This window comes from Mus caroli, chromosome 1 (genome assembly GCF_900094665.2).
Source record: "Mus caroli chromosome 1, CAROLI_EIJ_v1.1, whole genome shotgun sequence".
Classification (NCBI taxonomy): domain Eukaryota; kingdom Metazoa; phylum Chordata; class Mammalia; order Rodentia; family Muridae; genus Mus; species Mus caroli.
In genome coordinates, this window is record NC_034570.1 from 165,797,769 (window position 1) to 165,818,309 (window position 20,541).

Sequence of the window (20,541 nt, forward strand, 5' to 3'; positions counted from 1 at the left end):
CCCTGGCTGTCCTGGAACTCACTTTGTAGACCAGGCTGGCCTCGAACTCAGAAATCTGCCTGCCTCTGCCTCCCAAGTGCTGGGATCAAAGGAGTGTGCCACCATGCAAGGCATACAATATTATTCAATATATTTTTTTAGTTGAATAAAATAATAGGATTTTGTCTATACAGCTTGAGGAATCCTTTTCTCTAACTTTTTCTTGACTTGAGATTCATTATTCTCATCTAAACACTTCAAGAAACTTGTCAAAAATCAAGATTCAAGAAATGTGTGTGGATGCATGTGTGTGTGTCTGTATTGTGTGTGTGTTTTACTGAGTGTGTGTGTTGTGTGTCTATGTGGGTACATATCTGTTTGTGTCTTTGTATAAGTCTCTGTGTGTTTCTGTATGCATGTCTGTGTGAGAGAATTTACACAATGTCAGATAACAAATATTTGCTCTGTGCAAAGGTCTAAGATAAATTCTAAGAAACATTGAACTGGTAACTGTTTCCATAGCAGGAAAAGTGATTTCCTTATCTTTGTATTCATGTACAGAATTTTTATCATAGCTGAAACAGAAGAGAATCCTGAACAGCAAAATAAATTATTTATTCTGATTGAATACTATTCTAGCTAGGGCCTAGTTATCTTCATAAATACAAGATCTCTAAGGTACAGTTATAGTCATTTTATAAGACAAAATGAGATGGAAAATATATATGAAATGTGAAACTCTGTCCTTGGTATCTGATGGAAATGTCCCTGTACTTTTCCCCACTACAGATTCAATCGACTATGATAAGTTTTACACCTCGGTACAGCAAATCTTTGGCCCTGAAGTGAAAAATCAAGATGTGAAGTGTTTTTACAGGAAGCTCTGCAACAATCCTGATGCAGCTTTCGACTGGTGTGAGGTACTTTGTGTGCACATAATTCAAAACTCAGGTCTTACTTGACTTTGTTCAGAACAAGCAATTAAAAATGTTACTCCCACCAAAGCTAAATCTGCAGTATGTACACGGAATATTACTGTGTCTACGGCCATAAAGGCATAGCCATGGTCCACAGGAAAGTGAGGAAACAGGCAGCTATTTAACTATATTATCCATGAGTATTTCTTTTTAAAAGACAGGGTCTTACTCTGTAGCCCCAGTTGGCCTGGCACTCATTATGTGGACCAGGCTGGCCTTGAACTCGCAGAGTTACTTGCCATCAGTTCCATTGACAACAATCAGGATTTTAAGTGGCTTTGTTGAATCTGACAAGGAAACATTTCTTCCCTGTACTCTCACTGTGTATGTGTCTTCAGAGCATTTGAATCATTGGCAGAAATGTAGGGGTTTAGTTGGTTACTTCTGTCAACTCTTGAAAATGGTTTCTGATGGGCAGAATACTGATGCAAGAAATTAAAACATCTGGCTCACTCATATTTGAGTGAATCTCACAGACAAGAGAAAACATGACGACTTTGAATATCTTACTATCACATTTAACAGGATTACCAGAGTTTTGGCAGCAAAGCCTGCCTGCTAGCAATCCTAAAAAGCTAGGGTCAGCTATTCATCTTCAACAAGTTAACTAAAGAGACAATTGATCGTGGAAAACAGAGAACACAGATTTATTCCCAGTGGTCACATTGGAAAGAGGAATAAAAGAGTCCAGTGGACACCCCCACCCATCTTTGGGGGCACTGATATGAAGTTTAAGTTTAAGTAGAAGGCAAGAGGTGTTTTAATGTAAGTAGTCATGGTCACAGTATGAGACCTGCTTATCACAGGTCGGTCATTGCCTTTGCCCCAGTCTGCTCTGTGAGGTTCAACTAGTCCTGAGAACACTGTGAAGTCTCTTCCTGGGTGGCAAGTTCCTCTGGTTGGTACCAGGCTTCCAGCTTTTCCCTCACCCCCAAATAGGATTCCTAGGGAAATTTCTTTCTTTATGGCCAACTGTTTCAATAGACTAATAAAAAAGTCTCATTAGACTATCTCCTCTCTTACCAAGGCAGTTATGGCATCTAATGGATATGTGTAAATGGAATTTTGATAATGGCCAGGCTCAGGAAAAGTTCTGTCTTATGTTTAACTACATATAGGCCATCACAAAATTGAGCATATAAAGAACTCCAATAAAATACAATTTAGAAGCTTGTAATAGAAGCTAGCCCAAATCCTGAACTAGGTAACTAGCAAAATTTACTAATTAACTTTAGAAAAAATTACAACCAAAAAGAGCTTCTATTGCCTTTAAGGGGATATAATTCTTATGAATATTTCTACTAATATGCTAAAAAAAAACTGAACAGCTATCCAAATCATTTTCAGAGGCTAAAATAATAGAGTTGAACAAAGAAAACAAAAAGCAAATATTATTTATGAATAGAAATGCTAACCTTTTAAATAATGTTTATTAAACACTAAAAAATTTCTGGGTAGAAAAGTGGGGATGGTTCCGTATTAGAAAAGCCATGAGTTAGATTGCTTCTAACAGCTTAGTGGGGGAACAAGACTAATCTTAACAGACTGCAGCAAAGGAAAGCCACATCTACTCACAGGCAGGTTTATAACCAGCTCACAGGGCACACAGTAAGGCTCAGTCATTTCCACACATTCTATGGGTGCTACTGAGACACACTAGTGGAGGAAAGCAGCCTTGACAGAACACTAATGGCCCGTGAACCTTCACTAATCACTACCTGGCCCTTTTTCAGAAGAAGGTTGCTGACTCTGAATCTTTAAGATTAAGTAAAATAAAAAATAAGGAAGATGGTTGACAAAAATTCAGCAACTACCTCTCCTTTAAACACACACACACTCCCACACAAACCAGTAAAAATGAAAGGGAATTCACTTTAGATAAAGGATCCTGGGTTTTCTTCTACTTTTTTTTTTCCTTTTCTTTTCCCTTATGCATCTAGAATAAATGATCATCCATTTAGCAATTTAAGAGGGAAAAAAGCAGCCCTGTATTACATCACAGTTTCCACTGACAAGGAAACTGGGAACTGGACCTGGGCAATTCTCATGCAGTCTCCTAAAGCTGCAGCCACCTGTTAGCTAGGCTGTGCTCTCATTTGAAGGACTCTCTGGAGAAGAATAGAATCTAAGTTCACTGGTTGCTGACAGGATCTATCCCCTTGCTGTCTTAAAACAAAACAAAACAAAACAAAACAAAACAAAACAAAACAAAACAAAACAAAAAAACAAAAAACAAAGCAAAACAAAACCAACCAAACAAACAATGCTCTTCATTCCTGTAGTTGAGTTTCAATGTCTCTTACTTGTTTTTTTCTCATCCTTACAACTGTCTTCCTGAGCAAAGGTCACTGGGGTTGGGATACTCACCCTGCTTAGATGACAGGCAGAACCAGAGAGTAGTCAGCTACATAAGACATTCAAAACACTAATGAGAAAGTTTGTATCTACCTTAATGACCCAGTAACAAATCTCATAAAAGCTCTGATAATAAAACTCACAAAGACCTTATACAAATTAGAAATCCCTCCCACAAACTGCCTGTAAATATGTACAAAGCTTGGCTCATAACAGAATAGCTCATAGATTCTGCCATGCAGCAAATTCCCACAGTATGTCCTGTTTTCTTTCTTCTTTTTTTTCAAGAATGGAAAACATGATTTTAACTTAGTTCGTTGCTTGATTGTTATCTCAAAAGGTCCTTTGCAAGTAAAAACCTCTTTGGTGATCAGGAGGAAATTGTTCTTTTTCTATTTTGACCTCTGCGCTGTCCAGTAGAAATATGAGGGATAGATAGGCAAGCATTGGGACCTGAGTTTATATTCCCAGAACATACTTTAACCTACTGCTTCAAACTGCAACAGTTCCAATGTGGCCAACATGTGACATATAGAGACACTGCTATCTATAAATTTTGCCACACAATTGAGTTATAAAAATGGCAGGGAAATTCTCTTGTCCGAAGATAAGTTTACAATTGCGTGTTGGACTACATTCATAGCTATCCTTGGCTGCACATAGCTACATACAGAGAAGTTGGCTATGCCCAGTGTATGCATGAAATATAGAATCTAGCAGAAAATAGAAATGGTGAGTAATACAAATCATTACAAGGCTCAAGGATCAAAGATGAAGAATTCTGATTCTCAAGTCCTCTCTCCTTTCTCCCCTCACCCCCCTCCAACTTTCCCTTTTCTGAGAGTGATTTAGCAGACTCTACACTGTTGATATTTTCATCCCATGTTTGTGGCCAAGTTTCCAAGATGTCTTAGAATTGGGGATGTTTTTGGCTTTGTTGTTGTTTGTTTTTGTTTTTGTTTTGTTGTTGTTGTTGGTGGTGGTGGTGATGGTTTGTTTTTGGTAGAGATTTTCAGCTTGGTTAATTGAATTTGATGTCCTGTCTCTCTGGAACCAACCATGAATTATTGTTGATGTTGCTTAAATTATAGCAAATTGGACTTGATATACATTAAATGAAACTTCAAAGCGCCTTTCAGATATTACAAAGGGCAGGAGATCCAGAACCTGAGCACAGGTGGGCTGAGGTGTGCATATGCTTGCTCTGGTTGGATGGTTCAGGCACACACACACATACACACACACACACACACACCAGGACATTCAGAATTAAGAGTGCAAAACACTGCGCTCATCTTCAGTGAGTAATACAAGCACAGGAAAGCTTGGTGGGAAAGATACCCCCTGGGAACTGAACCCTTAGCTGCTGTAGCCCTCGATGCTGAAGAACTCCCTTCTGCCACATGGGGCTGTAACTAACTATTGGAAGTGTGATCTGTCTGAGTTCATGTGTGCTATAAATATAAAATGCACAGATCTCAAAAAGCATTGTACGGAAAATGCAAAACATTTCACAGTGACCTTTAATGTTGATTGTATGTTGAAATTATGTTTTCAACACACTTATAAAGTTGATTTCATTTTGGTTTTATGTTTCATGTACCTACTATAAGATGTAATATTATATACATGGCTTATATTATATTTCTATGGGACATCACAGAAAATGTCAAAATAAGAATAGAATGAATTCTTCCTGACCATCAAATTCAGGCTTTTACCAGCAAACAATGAAAAGATATAAATACTGTATACATTCATATCTCTTAGAAGACTCTAACTTGGCATTTTGGGGTTACACCTTGTTTGAATTTATTTATTTTTAAAAGATTTATTTATTTATTTTATGCATATGAGTATACCACCATTGCTCTCTTCAGACACACCAGAAGAGTACATCAGACCTCATTACAGATGGTTGTGAGCCACCAGGTGATTGCTGGGAATTGAACTCAGGACCTCTGGAAGAGCAGTTGATGCTCTTAACCACTGTGCCATCTCTCCAGCCCTGTTTGAGTTTATTTTATTCAATGATAATATTTTATTAATTCTTTCAGTATTTTATGCAGCACTGTATTTTGATTATACTTACCCCTCCTCCAGTTTCTTCCAGATACGCCCTCCACCTGACTGGCTCTCTAAAACTATGCACCTAAGATAATATCAACAGACTTCTTTAATTTGAAGGTCATGCATTTTTTATGTGAGCATGAAGCAATTGTTTTACATTTTTGCTGACCAAAACTGTTATCTTGGAAATGCAAGCTTCAAACCACATACTGTAAAGGTATCCAGGACTGCTATTCCCCATAAATGCTGAACCATAAGACAGTAAGTACTAGGTAGGTGGTAGAGGTGTGGCCATGGAGCTCTACAGTAACTGAAATCTTGGATGTAATGGAATAGGAAGTGAATCTGCATAGTTCTTCACTTGTGGAGAGGAGAAATGGGAGGATTATCCCCAACATCTGCTCCTTCTTGGCACCTCATTCTCTACATCTGCCACTTCCAGTCTACACAATCTCCTTACATCTGTAAAATATCTCTCTCTCTCTCTCTCTCTCTCATACAAATTTCCAGTTCCTATTTAGTTTTCACAACAGATCAGCATGTAGATTGTAGAGGGCCACACTCTTGCCATGGTGAGGGTGAGGACAGTGGCATATGGAAAGGTAATTGACTTATCCAAAGCCAAATAGAAAGTGGCCGTTGGTCTCCAGCTAAAGTTTCCTGTCTACCAATTCTTGATGCCATTATCCTATCCCATCTTTGGGTTCCTAGAAATCTTGTACCTTTGACAGAACAACTCGAGCACAGCCTCTGGTGTGCTCTGTGCAGTTGGAGGCTGGCTGAGGCTGGAGGAGTCTGTGAGGACTGTTCTGCCGTCACTGGCCTATCATCTTCTCACCAGTCATCTGGCCACTTCTCAAACCGGCGTTTCAATTTCCAGTCCTGCAGCCTAACCTTTCTGGGCTTCCGTGCTGTCGTCTGTAAAATGGAAACTGAATACTATCTGATGAAGACTGGCTTCACTCCAATATTGTTTACCTGGGTTTTTAGGAGCCATCTTAATAGTTAGCTAATAGTCATCAATTGGGCAATATGAGTGGGATTGATTCTTCCAAAATCAGCCAAAGGTATGCAAGTCTGATTCCAAAATATAAATCTCTTTGTCACAACAATGCCACCAAAAGTTACACTTTCTTTTCTGTGGTTTAGATGCAAATACACTCGGAGAATTGTATATTTTTACTCTAGTGAAACGTTAGAATTAATAAAAATACAACTTAGGCCTGTCCTTGCAATATATATTGAGAAAAACTAGACGTAAAGAAATCTGAACAATGTGATTGCTTTAGACTTGCACAGCTAATCAGTGAAAAGACGAAGTCTGTATTTTACCATGTAACCCTGTGTTGCTAGTAAACAGCTGTTGTTATTTAAATGTCTCCCATAGTCACTTTGAACACTTGATCCTTACGTGGTGCAACTGTTTGGAAGGCTGTGAATTTTTTAGAGGAAGTGAGTCTCTGAAGGGGCAGGGAGTCTTGTGGGGGTTTGTTTGTTTGTTTGTTTGTTTGTTTGTTTGTTTGTTTTTGGCCAAGCATATCTTCCTGTTCCTTTTGCTGCTTTTCTCAGTGTGGATGCAATGTGACCAACTGGCTCCCCGCTCTTGCTACCATGTTTTCCCTGCTTGCTGCCCTGTCTTCATCACCACAAAGGACTATAAACTGCAGGAAATGTGTAAGAATGTGAGTCCCACAGCCTTTCTGCCACAGGGCACAGCCACTTGGGGAGGCAGAAAGCAGGGGGTTTTACTGTGCTTATCCCACGACTCCCTGAGTGGGTACTGGGCCATAGGGAAGTGCTGAGGCCCCACTCGGAGCTAGAGAAGCTCAGTCTGAGACAAGGGACAGCCAGAGTTGGCTCAAGGTCCCTGGGCCTTTGAAGAGGCTGGGGCCATGGAGTTCCCAGGCTCTTGGACACCCAGGCACTGCTGGAAATGGCAGAAGAGCTGAGAATGGAATTTGGGCCCACAGGCTGGATCTAGCCCAGGGCAGGGAACAGGAAAAAGGCGGGGAGAGCTCTGGCTGGCCCCACGGTGAGAGTCCTTGGCTTGACTGCAGGCTTAGGCTTGGTGGCCTTCTTGACAGAGTGGACTTCTAAGGGAGATTAGACATCTGCTCTATAGGCAAAGCCCTTCTCTATGGCTCCCCACAGGGAATCCCAATGAAAAGAGTCAGTCTGTGGTTCTAAATCATTTATTGCCATGGCGGAAAGTGGATCTGTGAAACCGTACCCCACTTCTCAGGGTGGGCCTGAGATAAATAAATGCCTTTTGCAGGGAGGAATGTCTGAGAAGGAACACCTATTGGCTAAACCCTCCAGACCTCTAGGTACCTCATTAGAATGTAGATTTCAGTGTCTCTTTTTCTATTGTCTTGGTCTGAGATATTAGGAATGCCTCATCTATATGTGGGGGGCTTAGGGTTTTGCCCTTACATGACTGATGGCCACAGACCTAAGGGGGGCTGTGTGCCTGGGAGCAGTCGAAGCTCCAATTGTCCCTTCAGGTCTCTGAGGCTTCTAGCCTTAGCTCAACCAAGGACCAGGCTACCTTTCTTTTTTTCTTTCTTTTTTTTTTTTTTNTTATGTATTTTCCTCAATTACATTTCCAATGCTATCCCAAAAGTCCCCCATACCCTCCCCACCCACTCCCCTACCCACCCATTCCCACTTTTTGGCCCTGGCGTTCCCCTGTACTGGGGCATATAAAGTTTGTGTGTCCAGTGGGCTTCTCTTTCCAGTGATGGCCAACTAGGCTATCTTCTGGTACATATGCAGCTAGAGTCAAGAGCTCTGGGGTACTGGTTAGTTCATAATGTTGTTGCACCTACAGGGTTGCAGATCTCTTTAGCTCCTTGGATACTTTCTCTAGCTCCTCCATTAGGGGCCCTGTGATCCATCCAATAGCTGACTGTGAGCATCCACTTATGTGTTTGCTAGGCCCCCGCCTAGTCTCACAAGAGACAGCTATATCAGGGTCCTTTCAGCAAACGCTTGCTAGTGTATGCAATGGTGTCATCGTTTGGAGGCTAATTATGGGATGGATCCCTGGATATGGCAGTCTCTAGATGGTCCATCCTTTTGTCTCAGCTCCAAACTTTGTCTCTGTAACTCCTTCCATGGGTGATTGTTTCCAATTCTAAGAAGGGGCAATGTGTCAACACTTTGGTCTTCNTTCTTCTTCAGTTTCATGTGTTTTGCAAATTGTCTCTTATATCTCGGGTATACTAAGTTTCTTTCAAGGTCTACTTCCCAACAGAAATGTAAGCCAAAAGAAGCACCTTCTCTCTTAAATTGCTTTATCAGAGTATTTTATCACAGCAACAGGGAAAGGAACCAAGAGAGAAGCATATAAACAGATTTTTAGGAGCACACTGCAAACTGATTCGAACCCAAGTCATAATATGCCACCTGGAACGCTTGAAGGGCCCCTGGCCAGCCTGCAGATTCCTTGAGCCTCAGCCAACTTCCACAGGCCTTCCAGGCTGCTCACAAGCTGTTCTAACAAAGCTTCAAGGCTTAAAGGGGTCCAAAGACCGGAAAGGATAATGACATCAAGAAATGGTAGACAGAGGAAAGTTAGCCAAAGTGTGGCAAGCACAGCTCTGACAGGCCTTGCTCTTCACCCTATTCCCTCCACCCTGCTAATAATCCATTAGATTATATCCCTAAACTAGCAGTCCTTCCACCTCAAGGTCTATTCCCTTATTTGGCAACTTCTTCCTCCTGAGGCTGACTACCAAGGTCCAGCTATCAAAGGATTAAAGTCCAGCAATCAAAAGTTCCCTTTGGCTCACATAATTAACAAGTCCAATCAAAATTATCCACCTCACCCTAACACGGGGTTTCCCCTTCAGCCTTTACAAGCTGTCATTTGCTTCTGGGCCACTACTGACTCCTCTCTATCCAGAGGCAGTCCTTTGTCCCCTGTGGCAAATACCCTTCTTCCCTCACCCTTAGTCCCTTCTTCTCCCTCTTCCTCTATCTCTTCTGTTTTCCTTATCTCTGCTCTCTTTGTTCCTTATCCCTGCCCTCTGTCCCCCTGAGGTAAATAAATCTCTCTTGTGTTGAGAACGTGGTCTTTGGGGTCCTGAGCCAATATTTTTCCTTTCAATGCTGTTAGGGTCCCCTCAAGATAGATATAAAGTAAATTATTATAAAGTTAAAATTACTTTTCCTTTTTCAAAATGTTACAAGAATGTTCTAGATTAAAATTAATCTACCTGCTTTTATGTTTTACACTGAACATATGTTCCTTAAGTAATCAAAACAATTTTTTTTAATTGCCAAAAGCATGGGGAAGTCCAGAATTTGCATTGTTAAAAGAAAATTTATAGTTATGATATACTTGATAGTAATAAAGTACTCAGGCCAGCAATGTGCTCAAATTATGTCACATGGTTTCTAGCCTGAAATTTAAAATTTCAAAAAAAGAAACTGGAGATCCTCAAGGCTACTGTTCATCCCAAGATGATAAGAAATGTCTGTCTTTGATCATAGAAATTCCCCCTTGAAACATAACCTTTCAAAGTGAGTTTTGCCATCTCTTCTGAAGTTTATCTGACATATCTAAAAAATTTCCTGAGTGGATTTCAACAATTTGATGCATTTGGCTTCCTTTTCCCTGTGAAGTTATTAAGCTTTGCAATAACGTGTCATTAGTGCAAGTAGCAAGGTCAATGATCTGTTTTGAACTTTTTCTTAGCATAATGAGCGACATATAATGATGGGTTTCCTTACCACAGTTCCATGCACTTGTATGGTGTATTTGGACCGTAGTCACAATCCCATCACGGTCTCTTGCCCCACCCCCTTCTCCCATCACTTTGGTCTTTTCAACTGGTCATGCTTCTACTTTCATATCTTGTCAAAGTTGATCATTTCTGCAGGAGTAGAGGTAGCTTGTACATCCCTGAGGCTATGGCACTAAAGGGTGTGTATGATAAAGTGTGTGACTGTCCAGTGTGGTCAACAGGAAAGGTGCTGAGTGGGAGGGTTTAGCTGGCAGGGAGGACACCTAAGTCCGTTTTCTTTAGTCTTCCTGGAGACCTAGGGCACCACTCCTCACATGTTGACATCAACTGAGTTCCTATCTGGCACTTGGTGCAGTCCAAGTACATTATACTCTTCCTAATTACTCTGGAGTCTGAGCATCCTCATCCTTATGTAAGGGGGTCACTCCTGATAATCATGTTCCAGATGAGGAAAACTCAGGCACAGAGAACTCTAGACACTGGCCTGAGAGATCCTGTGACTATTGAACAGGAGAGCCAGGACTTGAATTGGTTTCCATGTCCTGAAGTGTGTGATTCTTCCTTGAAGGAGGACATTGCTCCCACAACCCTTCATACATCTCTTCTCAGACATATAATCACTATCTCCATAATGATTCTACAGAAATGACAAACCACAGTGATTGGCTGCGTATAAACTATTTGATGTTACTGTAAACACAGCACACAGTTTAGAATTAACCGTACTGAGTAGAATTCTCCCACTCCAAGAAACATCGGAACTTTCTGACAGGGAACTGAGGAATCCCGGTCCCACTGCTGGTTCACTTTGGCCTCACGATGATTTCACATAACTATCTCAGGTTACATAGGCAGCCAAACATACATTAATGATGCTGAACAGTGCTTATAAATTGAGAACATACAAAAGTGCCCTCCTTCCCAACAGTCCTGGTCCCCAGTTGTACAATCAGTCACCATTCTATGCAATTATGAAAGGAATTTGCTCATGGATTTAAGGAGCTGCCCACAAGAACTTAACATGGGGAGATTATCCTAGATAATCTAGGTGATTCAAAGTCCGCTAAAACAAGAGAGGAAGAAGGGGGGAAGGGTCCCAAGCACAGAGAAGACTTGAAACTCTGCTGCTGTTGCTGAGAAGGAAGGACTTGGGTGTAGGACTGAGTAGAAGCCCCTGAAGTCTAGGCAGTGACAGCTGACCGGTAGCAGGCAGGCTGACCTTATGCCAACAACCTGAGTGATATTGAAAACTGATTCTTCCCAAAGACTCCAGTAAAAACACTTTTCTACTGTGTCTTAGGTTTGAGTCCACTGAGATCCATTTTGGACTCTAACTTATGAAGCTATGGGTTAATAAAGAGGCTCCTTTAATGTCAGGTTTGTGGCCATTTGTTTTGGTGGCATTAAGAAAAATATAATACAGGAGGGTAGGTGGTTGGACAAGGAGATGGCTCAGTGGATAAAGTGCTTTCTTAAGGATGCAAACTTGACTTCAGAATCCCCAGCATCCACGTGATAGCACAGTAGCAGAGCATGCTGGAACCCCAGTGCTGGGCCAGCAGAGACAGGTGGAACCCCAGAGCTGTCCAACAGCCTAGATGGATGGGTGAGCTCCAGCCTCAGTATTAGACCCTGCCTCAAAAACAAGAAAGTAGAGGAAGACACAGATATAGGCAAGCAGTTCTCAGAATTCTTAATTCCTTTAAAAAATTCTCAGTTATCAATAAAAGAAAATTTCTACTTATTAAGAAATAAGTTAATAGGAGTTACTTTGCTGCTCATAGATTTTGAGACAGACTTTCTTGTGTTGTCCGGATTGGCCTTAAACTGGTCTCAAATATTTTACTTCAGTCTTTCAATAATTGAAGCCACAGGCTTGGGCCACTGTGCCTGGCTTACAGCTTAACGTTTTTCACATGCCTCTAATCTTGAAACTTTCACAATTTGATTATTTATTCACAAAGATCACGTTTTAAGATTCAGAATATCTTCTTATAGCAAGTTAGCGAATTTTCATGCAACACTTGGAAAACTGGGCAGCTAATCAAGTAAAAATCTGAAATCTTATATATTCTGAAGCTTCATTTTACTGGAATGAAAAAATCTGACCTAGCAAGATTCATAGACGATAGTTAGGAATAATCACTCACCGTCAACAGTCCTAGCTGAGACCGGGTCCGATGAAGGCTGATTTCATTTTCAAGCAAGGGCGGGACGGTCATCAATCCTTCTGTAGAACAAGGACACAAACTTGGTGCGTGGTGACTCCTCAGGGAAAAGTGTCAGTGTCTCCTCTGCTATCAAACTAGATCAGTGCAAAGTGTGTTAACTGTCAAAGTCTTGCTCTTTCCAGGGACTCTCTACTCGGACATCGTAAAGCAAGGCACATTAAATCTCAGATAGACTTTGAGTTCAGCTAGCACAGAATCTGTTGTTACTTGACTCGGATACACTGTTCACATTTGCTTTGTTGTTTGGGATTTTCAGATCTTCGGATACTTCTCCACTGATGAAGATTCTCTTACTTCGCAGATGGATGAAGAAAATTTGGTTTTTCTTGTGTCTAGAAAACAGCGAATTGTGATTGCAGGTGACTTTTACATTATTTGTGTGAATTTTAATATTTTTTCTCTAAAACTGAGCACTGGGAACACACTATTTTTAAAGAATCACCTTATATGTCCCCACTCAGTTCCCCATGAAAGAAAAGAATAGCAGTTTGGGTTCAGTATGGAGAGGAACTACCTGTAATTGAAACTGACAGCTTCTTCTTGCTCTGAAAGACACTACAGAATGTGATTGAAAAAAGAAGCTAGAATGTGAAGAAGCTCAGGCCTCAAGAGAAGTCTCTCTATGAAGGTATCCCATTATTAGTACATGTTTCAATGTCGCCAGAAGGAACTGTGTGCCTTTTCAGTGTTCTTGAAGCATCCCCAGGTGAAGCTCCTCCCCTTGATTCTTCTAAAGACACTATCTCTGATCTGAGTTTCAGGCAGCCATAGATAGGCATTCGCTCAGTTCAGGTCCTTTCCAGTTTCCAACAGTCCTCTATTGTTTTCAAACCTAAGCTTTGAATTTGGGTATTCCCAACCTCTCCTCTGTTAACACTATGGGCTTTTGTCATTGTTTGAGCCAAGGTTGGAAAGGGTTAGGAAGTACTTTAGTTTGGGTTTTATTGCTGTGAAGAGACACCATGACCAAGGCAACTCTTGGACAAATGGATGGAACTTGAAAATATCTTCCTGAGTGAGGTAACTCAGTCACAAAAGAACACACAGGGTATGTACTCAGTGATTAAGTAGATATTAGCCCAAAAGTTTGGAATACCCAAGATTCAATTCACAGACCATATGAAGCCTAAGGAGAAGGAAGACCAAAATGTGGATGCTTCAGTCCTTCTTAGAAGAGTGAACAAAATACTCACAGGAAATATGGAGACAAAGTGTGGAGCAGAGACTGAAGGAAAGGCCATTCACAGACTGCCCCACCTGGGGAATCCATCCATATACAGTCACCAAACCCAGAAGCTATTGTGGATGCTGGGAAGTATTTGCTGATGGAAACCTGATATGGCTGTCTCCTGAGAAGCTCTGTCAGAGCCTGACAAATACAGAGGCAGATACTCGAAGCCAACTATTGGACTGAGCGCGGGTCCCTGATGGACAAGTTGGAGAAGGGACTGAAGGAGCTGAGGGGGTTTGCAGCCCCATGGAGGGAGCAACAGTGTCAATAGGCTAGACCCCCCCCCCCATTGCTCCCAGGGACTGGACCACCAACCAAAGAATACACATGGAGGGACCCATAGTGCTGGCCACATATGTAGCAGAGGATGGCCTTGTTGGACATAAGTGGGAGGAGAGGCCCTTGGGCCTGAGGGTGTTTGATGTCCCAGTGTAGGAGAATTCCAGAAAGGGTAGGAGGGTGGGGAAGTACACTCATAGAGGCAGGTGGAGGGGGGATGGGATGGGGGTTTCAGGGTGGGGGAAATCTGGAAAGGGGAAAACATTTGAAATGTAAACAAAGAAAATATCCAATTTAAGAAAAGGAAAGAAAGAGAGAAAGGAAGAAATAGAGAGAGAGAAAGAGAGAGAGAGAAAGAAAGAAAGAAAGAAAGAAAGAAAGAAAGAAAGAAAGAAAGGAAAGAAAGAAAAGAAAGGAGAGAAAGGAAGGCAAACATTTAATTGGGCCTGGCTTCCAGTTTCAGAGGTTCAGTCCATTATCATCATGGTGGGAAGCATGATAGCATGCAGACAGACATAGTGCTGGAGAAGGAGCTGAGAGTTCTACATCTGGATCTGAAAGCAGCAGAAAGGATCTGCTCTACACAGGCAGCCAACAGGAGGGTCTCTTCCACACTTGGATGGGGCTTGAGCATAGGGGACCTCAGACTGCCTATACAGTGACACAATTCCTCCAGTTGGGCCTAGGGTAGCAGGCAGAGGATGAGAAGTGCCAATGAGCTAGATGGCATATTAAAAATAAGCTAATGTGTGTGTGTGTCTTTCATTTGCGGTTCCAAAAATTCCCTGGGCTGGTGGCTGGAAGCATGACCTGCTGGGAGCATAAAGTGGTGTAGCTAAAACTCATGGCTTCATCTGGTGTTCTTTTAAAAATACATTTCAGGGTGAGGGTGTAGCTTAGTAGTTAGTGTGGGTTAGATACCTGGGGGATGGGGACTGGACAGTTAAAGACAGACACTTACTTTTTCACTTAGGAATGCTGACCTAAGTATAATTGGTAATTGGTATATTGACCCTGTTCCAGTCCTTCCTTCTTTACGTTTTTACAATAATAAAAAAAAATTACAGCACCTTGGAAAAGATTTCAGCATATGGGAGACTGAGGCAAGAGGAATGACATGAGTTCATGGCTAGCCTGGGTTACACACAAAAGTAAAATCCAAGCAAACAAGAGTTAACTCACTCTGAGAAATAGTATGTATACTGCTTTGTCCTTCAGCCAGTGGGTGGGTGCAGGAGCATCAAAGGAGCTGGTGTTATTTTCCCAAATGCACAGAATGTTGTTAGAAGCCTTAAGACAGCATTAAGACAGTTTTGTTCTTTTATAAAGGCGAGCCTGAGATAATATTAGGACTTTAGTCTCTGTAGACCACGGTGGTGACACTTCAAAGCAAAAGCCATTAAGAGGTGAGAAAAATCTCAAAATAGAAAGCTTCCAAATGATGTCTAGAAGCCCATTCTCTGTGAAATTTGTCCATAGTGGTGTGTGTATGTGCTGGGAGAGTCGTGGGAGGCTCAGGGAGTTGCAAGTTCCTTGGGAATTCATAGACCATATTTAGCTGAAACACTCTATAGTTATATCATGTCTCTGAGGATAATTAAAAGCCAAGCAACATTTGTGGGTGTTTTGTTGTTGATTGTTTTTTTTTTTTGTCAAACCTCTGGGAGTTGACATTACTTGTGTGCTTTTGACAGGCAGTAGACGACGCGACGTGATCAAATGCATTGTGAAGGTCCCACAGCTGGATTTATTGATAACAGCATCTCAGAAAGGATTAATAACTGTCTTCAACAGCCAGGTAACTTGGAATCCTGGCCTCTCCCCCTCCTCCTGCTCCCCCCCCCTTTTTTCTTCCTGTGTTTTGTTTTATCTATGCACTATCCAAATGTTTCTGAAAACACAAAAAACATTTCTGTGTGGTTTAGGGAATAAAATCGTTAGTGATAAGGGGATTGCAGAGCCTTGGGTTCATCCCTCAGGTTTGACTGCTGAGAAATGTTTGGTGTCTTTCTCAGAGCGTCATCCTGACTTACATGGCAGCCACCATGGAAAAGGTTGATCTGAATAATTTCCCAGATAAAACACACGTGCTAGCCAAGTAGTACATGATCCTCTGAGGATCATGAACTTGAATGAGATAAAGTGTCTCAGGTGTGCTAGGCAGTGGTTGGTGCACAACTTTAATCCCAGTACTTGGGAGGCAGAGACAGGTGAATGTTTGTAAATTCAAGGCCAGCCTGGTCTACAGAGTGAGTACCAGGATTGCCAGGCCTACAGAGAAACCCTGTCTCAAAACAAACAAACAAACAAACAAACAAACAAACAAAAAGTCTCAAGTGTAACACAGTTTTCCTGTGATGTTGAATAGGGAACTTCATGAGCCTTGTGTCTTCACACTAAGATAAAGGGACAATCTGAAGATCAAATTCAATGATGAAGTAGAAACACTAGTATTTATGAATAATGAATTTATTTATTTATTTTTATTATTTATTTACTTTGGGGGGGTGCTTTTCAATACAGCATTTCTCTGTGTAGTCCTGGCTGCCCTGGAACTCACTCTGTAGACCAGGCTGGCCTTGAGTTCAGAGATCCATCTGCCTCTGCCTCCCAAGTGCTGGGATTAAAGGTATGTGCCACCAATGCCTGGCTAGTAATAAAATCTTATGTAAATGCAAAATATTGCTGTTATCAATATTTCTAAATTTATACATTTTGAGCTTTCTCATTTTTTGAATGTGAGAGATTTCAACAGACTGTGCGGTGGTGTGTCCTATATAATATCTCCATTGTGAAAACAAGAGAGGCAGTCTTGCTGTTAAACACAGAGTAAAGATTCCAAGATCATTTTTAACTGAAGACAAGGGCAGGCTTTAATCGTACAAGAAAAAAATGCATTTGAAATAGTCATCATTTCCAAAATCTATGTTAGTCCTTCAGTAACACTCATCTCAGGGAGTTTTCCAGAAGATCCCATCTAGGGCAATGAGACTGTTAGGCAAGGGCCATCTGGGCACTGGGTTATTGGGTTTGTGGACAAAGCCTGCTGTGCAGCCTGCTATACACACAACTACGGCACTTAATGTCTTTAGGCCTCAGACCCCATCTTGAGCAATAGATTTTAGTTGTGCTGGTTAAATAAGTGAATGCAGGCACTGGAGAGATGATGGCTCAGCAGTTAAGAGCACTGACTGGGGCTAGAGAGATGGCTCAGTGGTTAAGAGTACCAACTGTTCTTCCAGTGATCCTGAGTTCAATTCCCTGCAACCACATGGTGGCTCACAAGCATCTATAACTGGATCTGATGCCTCTTTTGGTGTGTCTGAAGACAGCTACAGTGTACTCATATACATTAAATAAATAAATACATCTTAAAAAAAATACGTGAATATATGTAATGTGCTAGCCTCACTGAGAGCACTCAGCAAATTCTGGCAATGAATATGGTAAACACAGGATCAGAAAACTGGCCTCTTTTACATAAAACCCTTCTCCTTCCTTCTCCCCTTAAAACATTAGCTCCTTTCTCAATTCAGACCATTGTATCTTCAGAACTCGAATCTGGATGGGAGCTATAAAACACTGTGATGGGGAAATAATGATCAGCATTGTAAAGTGGTCCTTGATTGTGGGAAAGTAAGGTGACACCCTCTGGGATGCTTCACATACCCCCAAACAAAACAAAGGCCAGCACAGAGAAGCTTATAGTTGAGCAAACGGAAGCTTACAACACACAGAAACTCACCTCTATTTCTTATAAAATAATATGACAGGAGCCTAAAACAGAATGATTGAATGAACAAAAGAGCCAGAGAAAGAAAGAAGGGAGGGAAGAAGGAAAAGGGAAGGGAAGGGGAAGGGAAAAGAAAGGGAGAGGAAGTAACTGGCAGGGGCAGGGGTGGGGGACAGATAAGGAGGTGGCATATGTCTTACAAGCATTAAGACTTGAGTTTGCATCCCAAGTACTTAATTGACAATACCATGAAAATACAGGCACATGGCCTCATGTGCCTGTAACCACAATGCTGGGTGGTAGTGGTTGGGGCATGGGAGAGACAGGTAGATTTTGGGGAGTTTACTAGCCAGCCGAGCATAGCTGAAAGTGGGGAGCTTCAGGTTCAGAGAGAGACCCTGACTTAAGAAAATAGGTGTAGAGTGATAGAACAGAACAGCTGACGTCTTCCTTTGTCATCCATGGGTGTGTGCACATGTACAAGCATCCACACACTTGCATATATCAGACATACAAATTCTTACTCTCCTCTGACACATATAACACACACACACACACACACACACACACACACACACACACACACAATGGGACTGGAGAGAAAAGAGCACTTTAAAATTATAAATACATAATTGCCTTATCCAAGAAAGAATGAATAAAGCTAAGGATTTTCTTGGCAACAGAGACTGGAAATATCATGAATAACAATTCATGCAAAAGCTAAGGTGTTAAAGACACTAAAAATCAGTAAGGATGATAAAGAAAGGAAGAGAACCTTAAATAAATTATTCCCACCAAAGTTGGATGTAGGGGACTATCTTAGTTTCCTTTTCCTGTTACTGTAACAAAACATGGGACAAAAGCAACTAAAGAAAAGAAGGGTTGATTCTGGCTCACAGTCTAAGCTACAACCCAGGATGGTGAAGTCAAGGCAGCAGACCCTGGAATCGGCTGGTAACACAGTACCAGCTGTCAGAGGAGAACAATGATGTTGCAGGGCCATTTGCTTTTGCAACTTTATGTATCCAGGATCCCTGTCCAGGGACTGGCCCAACCCTGGGAGTGGTTAAGATGGGTCTTTCCACATCAATCCACCTAAACCAGACAATCCCTCACAGACGTCCTCAGAGAAGGCAAACCATAACCTCCATCAGTGGCTTTCAACCTGGCGCTCCAATGACCCTTTTATAGGGGCCCAATATCAGCTATCCTGTATATCAGATATTGACACTACAGTTCATAACAGCAGCATAAATACAGTTATGAAGTAGCAAAGGAAATAATTTTATGATTGGAGGGTCACCACAAAAACCCAACCAAACAAAAAACCCGTATTAAAGGCTCACAGCATCAGGAAGGTTGGGAACCACCCAGGTCTAGGTCATCCCTCTCACTTGTACCTACCTCCTATGAGATTCTACAAGTTAAGGATGCTAACCACCACAGGAAATAAAAAAGGAAACACGGTGCTCTATCCTGCTCTTAAACAGCTTCCTTGAAACACTAGGGTTTGTTTCCTATCCAGAAATAAGAATCTGAGTGTAAAGCCTCTTGGTACTCTTCTGATGAAAGACGGTTGTAGCCTCCATGAAAAACTACCCCTGAGCCTCCCTGCCCTGCTCTTTCATCCATGAAGCCTATCCCTTCAGGGAAGCCATATCCAAGCCATTGACCAACACCATCTGAGAAACCGGCATCATGGGGATACCTCAGCTGTGATCCTACCTTCCAGGGTCTGACTAAGGGCCACCACTACCTATTAGCTCTGAGCATGGGACATATCTATGACATTTAGCCTATAGGTGCTTCAATGGAGGACCCCTGGACAAAGTGTTCTAAAGACATCCCGTAACTTGAGGAGAAGTCCTTCAAATGAACCATGTTGTATTTTTCTACATTGTTCATATGTCCACCCTGTTCCATTTAGCATTCTTTGCGCCACTCTTGTCCTTGCTATATTAGTTCCCATTTCTAACTTTTGGAAGCAAATGTTGCTTCCAATGGCTGGGGGGAAATGAGGCGTTTGCATGTGGGAACAATAACAACAATAATAATATCAAGAGAGCAGTCACCATGGCTAAGCTAAGCACCAGCCATAGAGGTGGAAGCCTTGCCCTCTGCAAACCAATTTGTGTTATTTCACAGAGCTAGGTGAATCTGAGAAGGAAGTAAGGAGAAAATCTCTCATCAGTTAGGATGATGAGTGAGATGAAGTCAAGGGCACTGTGTGCTACCATAGCATTCCAATTCTTACTGGAGATTCTAATTGGAGTTTCTCTTTACTCACAGATGAGGGCTCAGACCAGCACCAATGTTACAGTAAGTACATTAAAATATTTTAAGTGCAACTCAGAGTTAGGGCTGGGATGATGGCTCTTCCAGAGTTACTCAAATCTCCACACAGTGCCTCCTTGAAGAGGCTCTGTTTATAAAGGGTTGGAGAGAGGGCTCAGGGGTAAGGTGATTGCTATGCAAATGAGAAATGAAGTTGGAATCCCCAGGGTCCATGTAAAGCTGGACCCCATAGTGTATGTCTGTTATTCCCATGCTTCTATGAGGATAAGATGGGAGCGGGAACCGGAGAAATCCAGGGTGCTCAGAGCTCAGTGAGGTTGCTATATGCAGCATCAATCAGTAAGAGACTGTGTCTCTCCAACAGCAAGGAAGGAAGGTAAGGACTGACATGGGGTTGTCCTGTGACCTCCACATGTGCATCATTGACATTTGCTTTACGGATCTCACACACAAGCACACGAACACACACCTTACACAGAGGTTTTCAAATCTTGTTTTTAATGATATTTAAAATCTACATTGTAAATTTACATTTATTGACTAGGCTCAAAAACCAAGCCTTGAATAATAATAGCAGAGACTTACTCCCTGGAGTTCAGTTATCTGCCGAGGATTGCTGGGAAGCAGCTACTTCTTGGAA

General features: G+C 41.7%; 1 protein-coding gene across 2 annotated transcripts in view; it reads left to right on the forward strand.

Annotated features, from left to right (window-relative positions):
* Positions 1 to 20,541, forward strand: part of Wdr64 (WD repeat domain 64) — a 115,450-nt gene that overhangs the window by 6,507 nt on the left and 88,402 nt on the right. For both annotated transcript variants that reach the window (XM_021175403.1, XM_021175408.1), the window contains exons 2-5: positions 769 to 899; positions 12,620 to 12,722; positions 15,568 to 15,671; positions 19,896 to 19,925. In XM_021175403.1, coding sequence (XP_021031062.1) covers positions 769 to 899; positions 12,620 to 12,722; positions 15,568 to 15,671; positions 19,896 to 19,925 — 368 coding nt within the window. The remainder of the gene's footprint in view (positions 1 to 768; positions 900 to 12,619; positions 12,723 to 15,567; positions 15,672 to 19,895; positions 19,926 to 20,541) is intronic.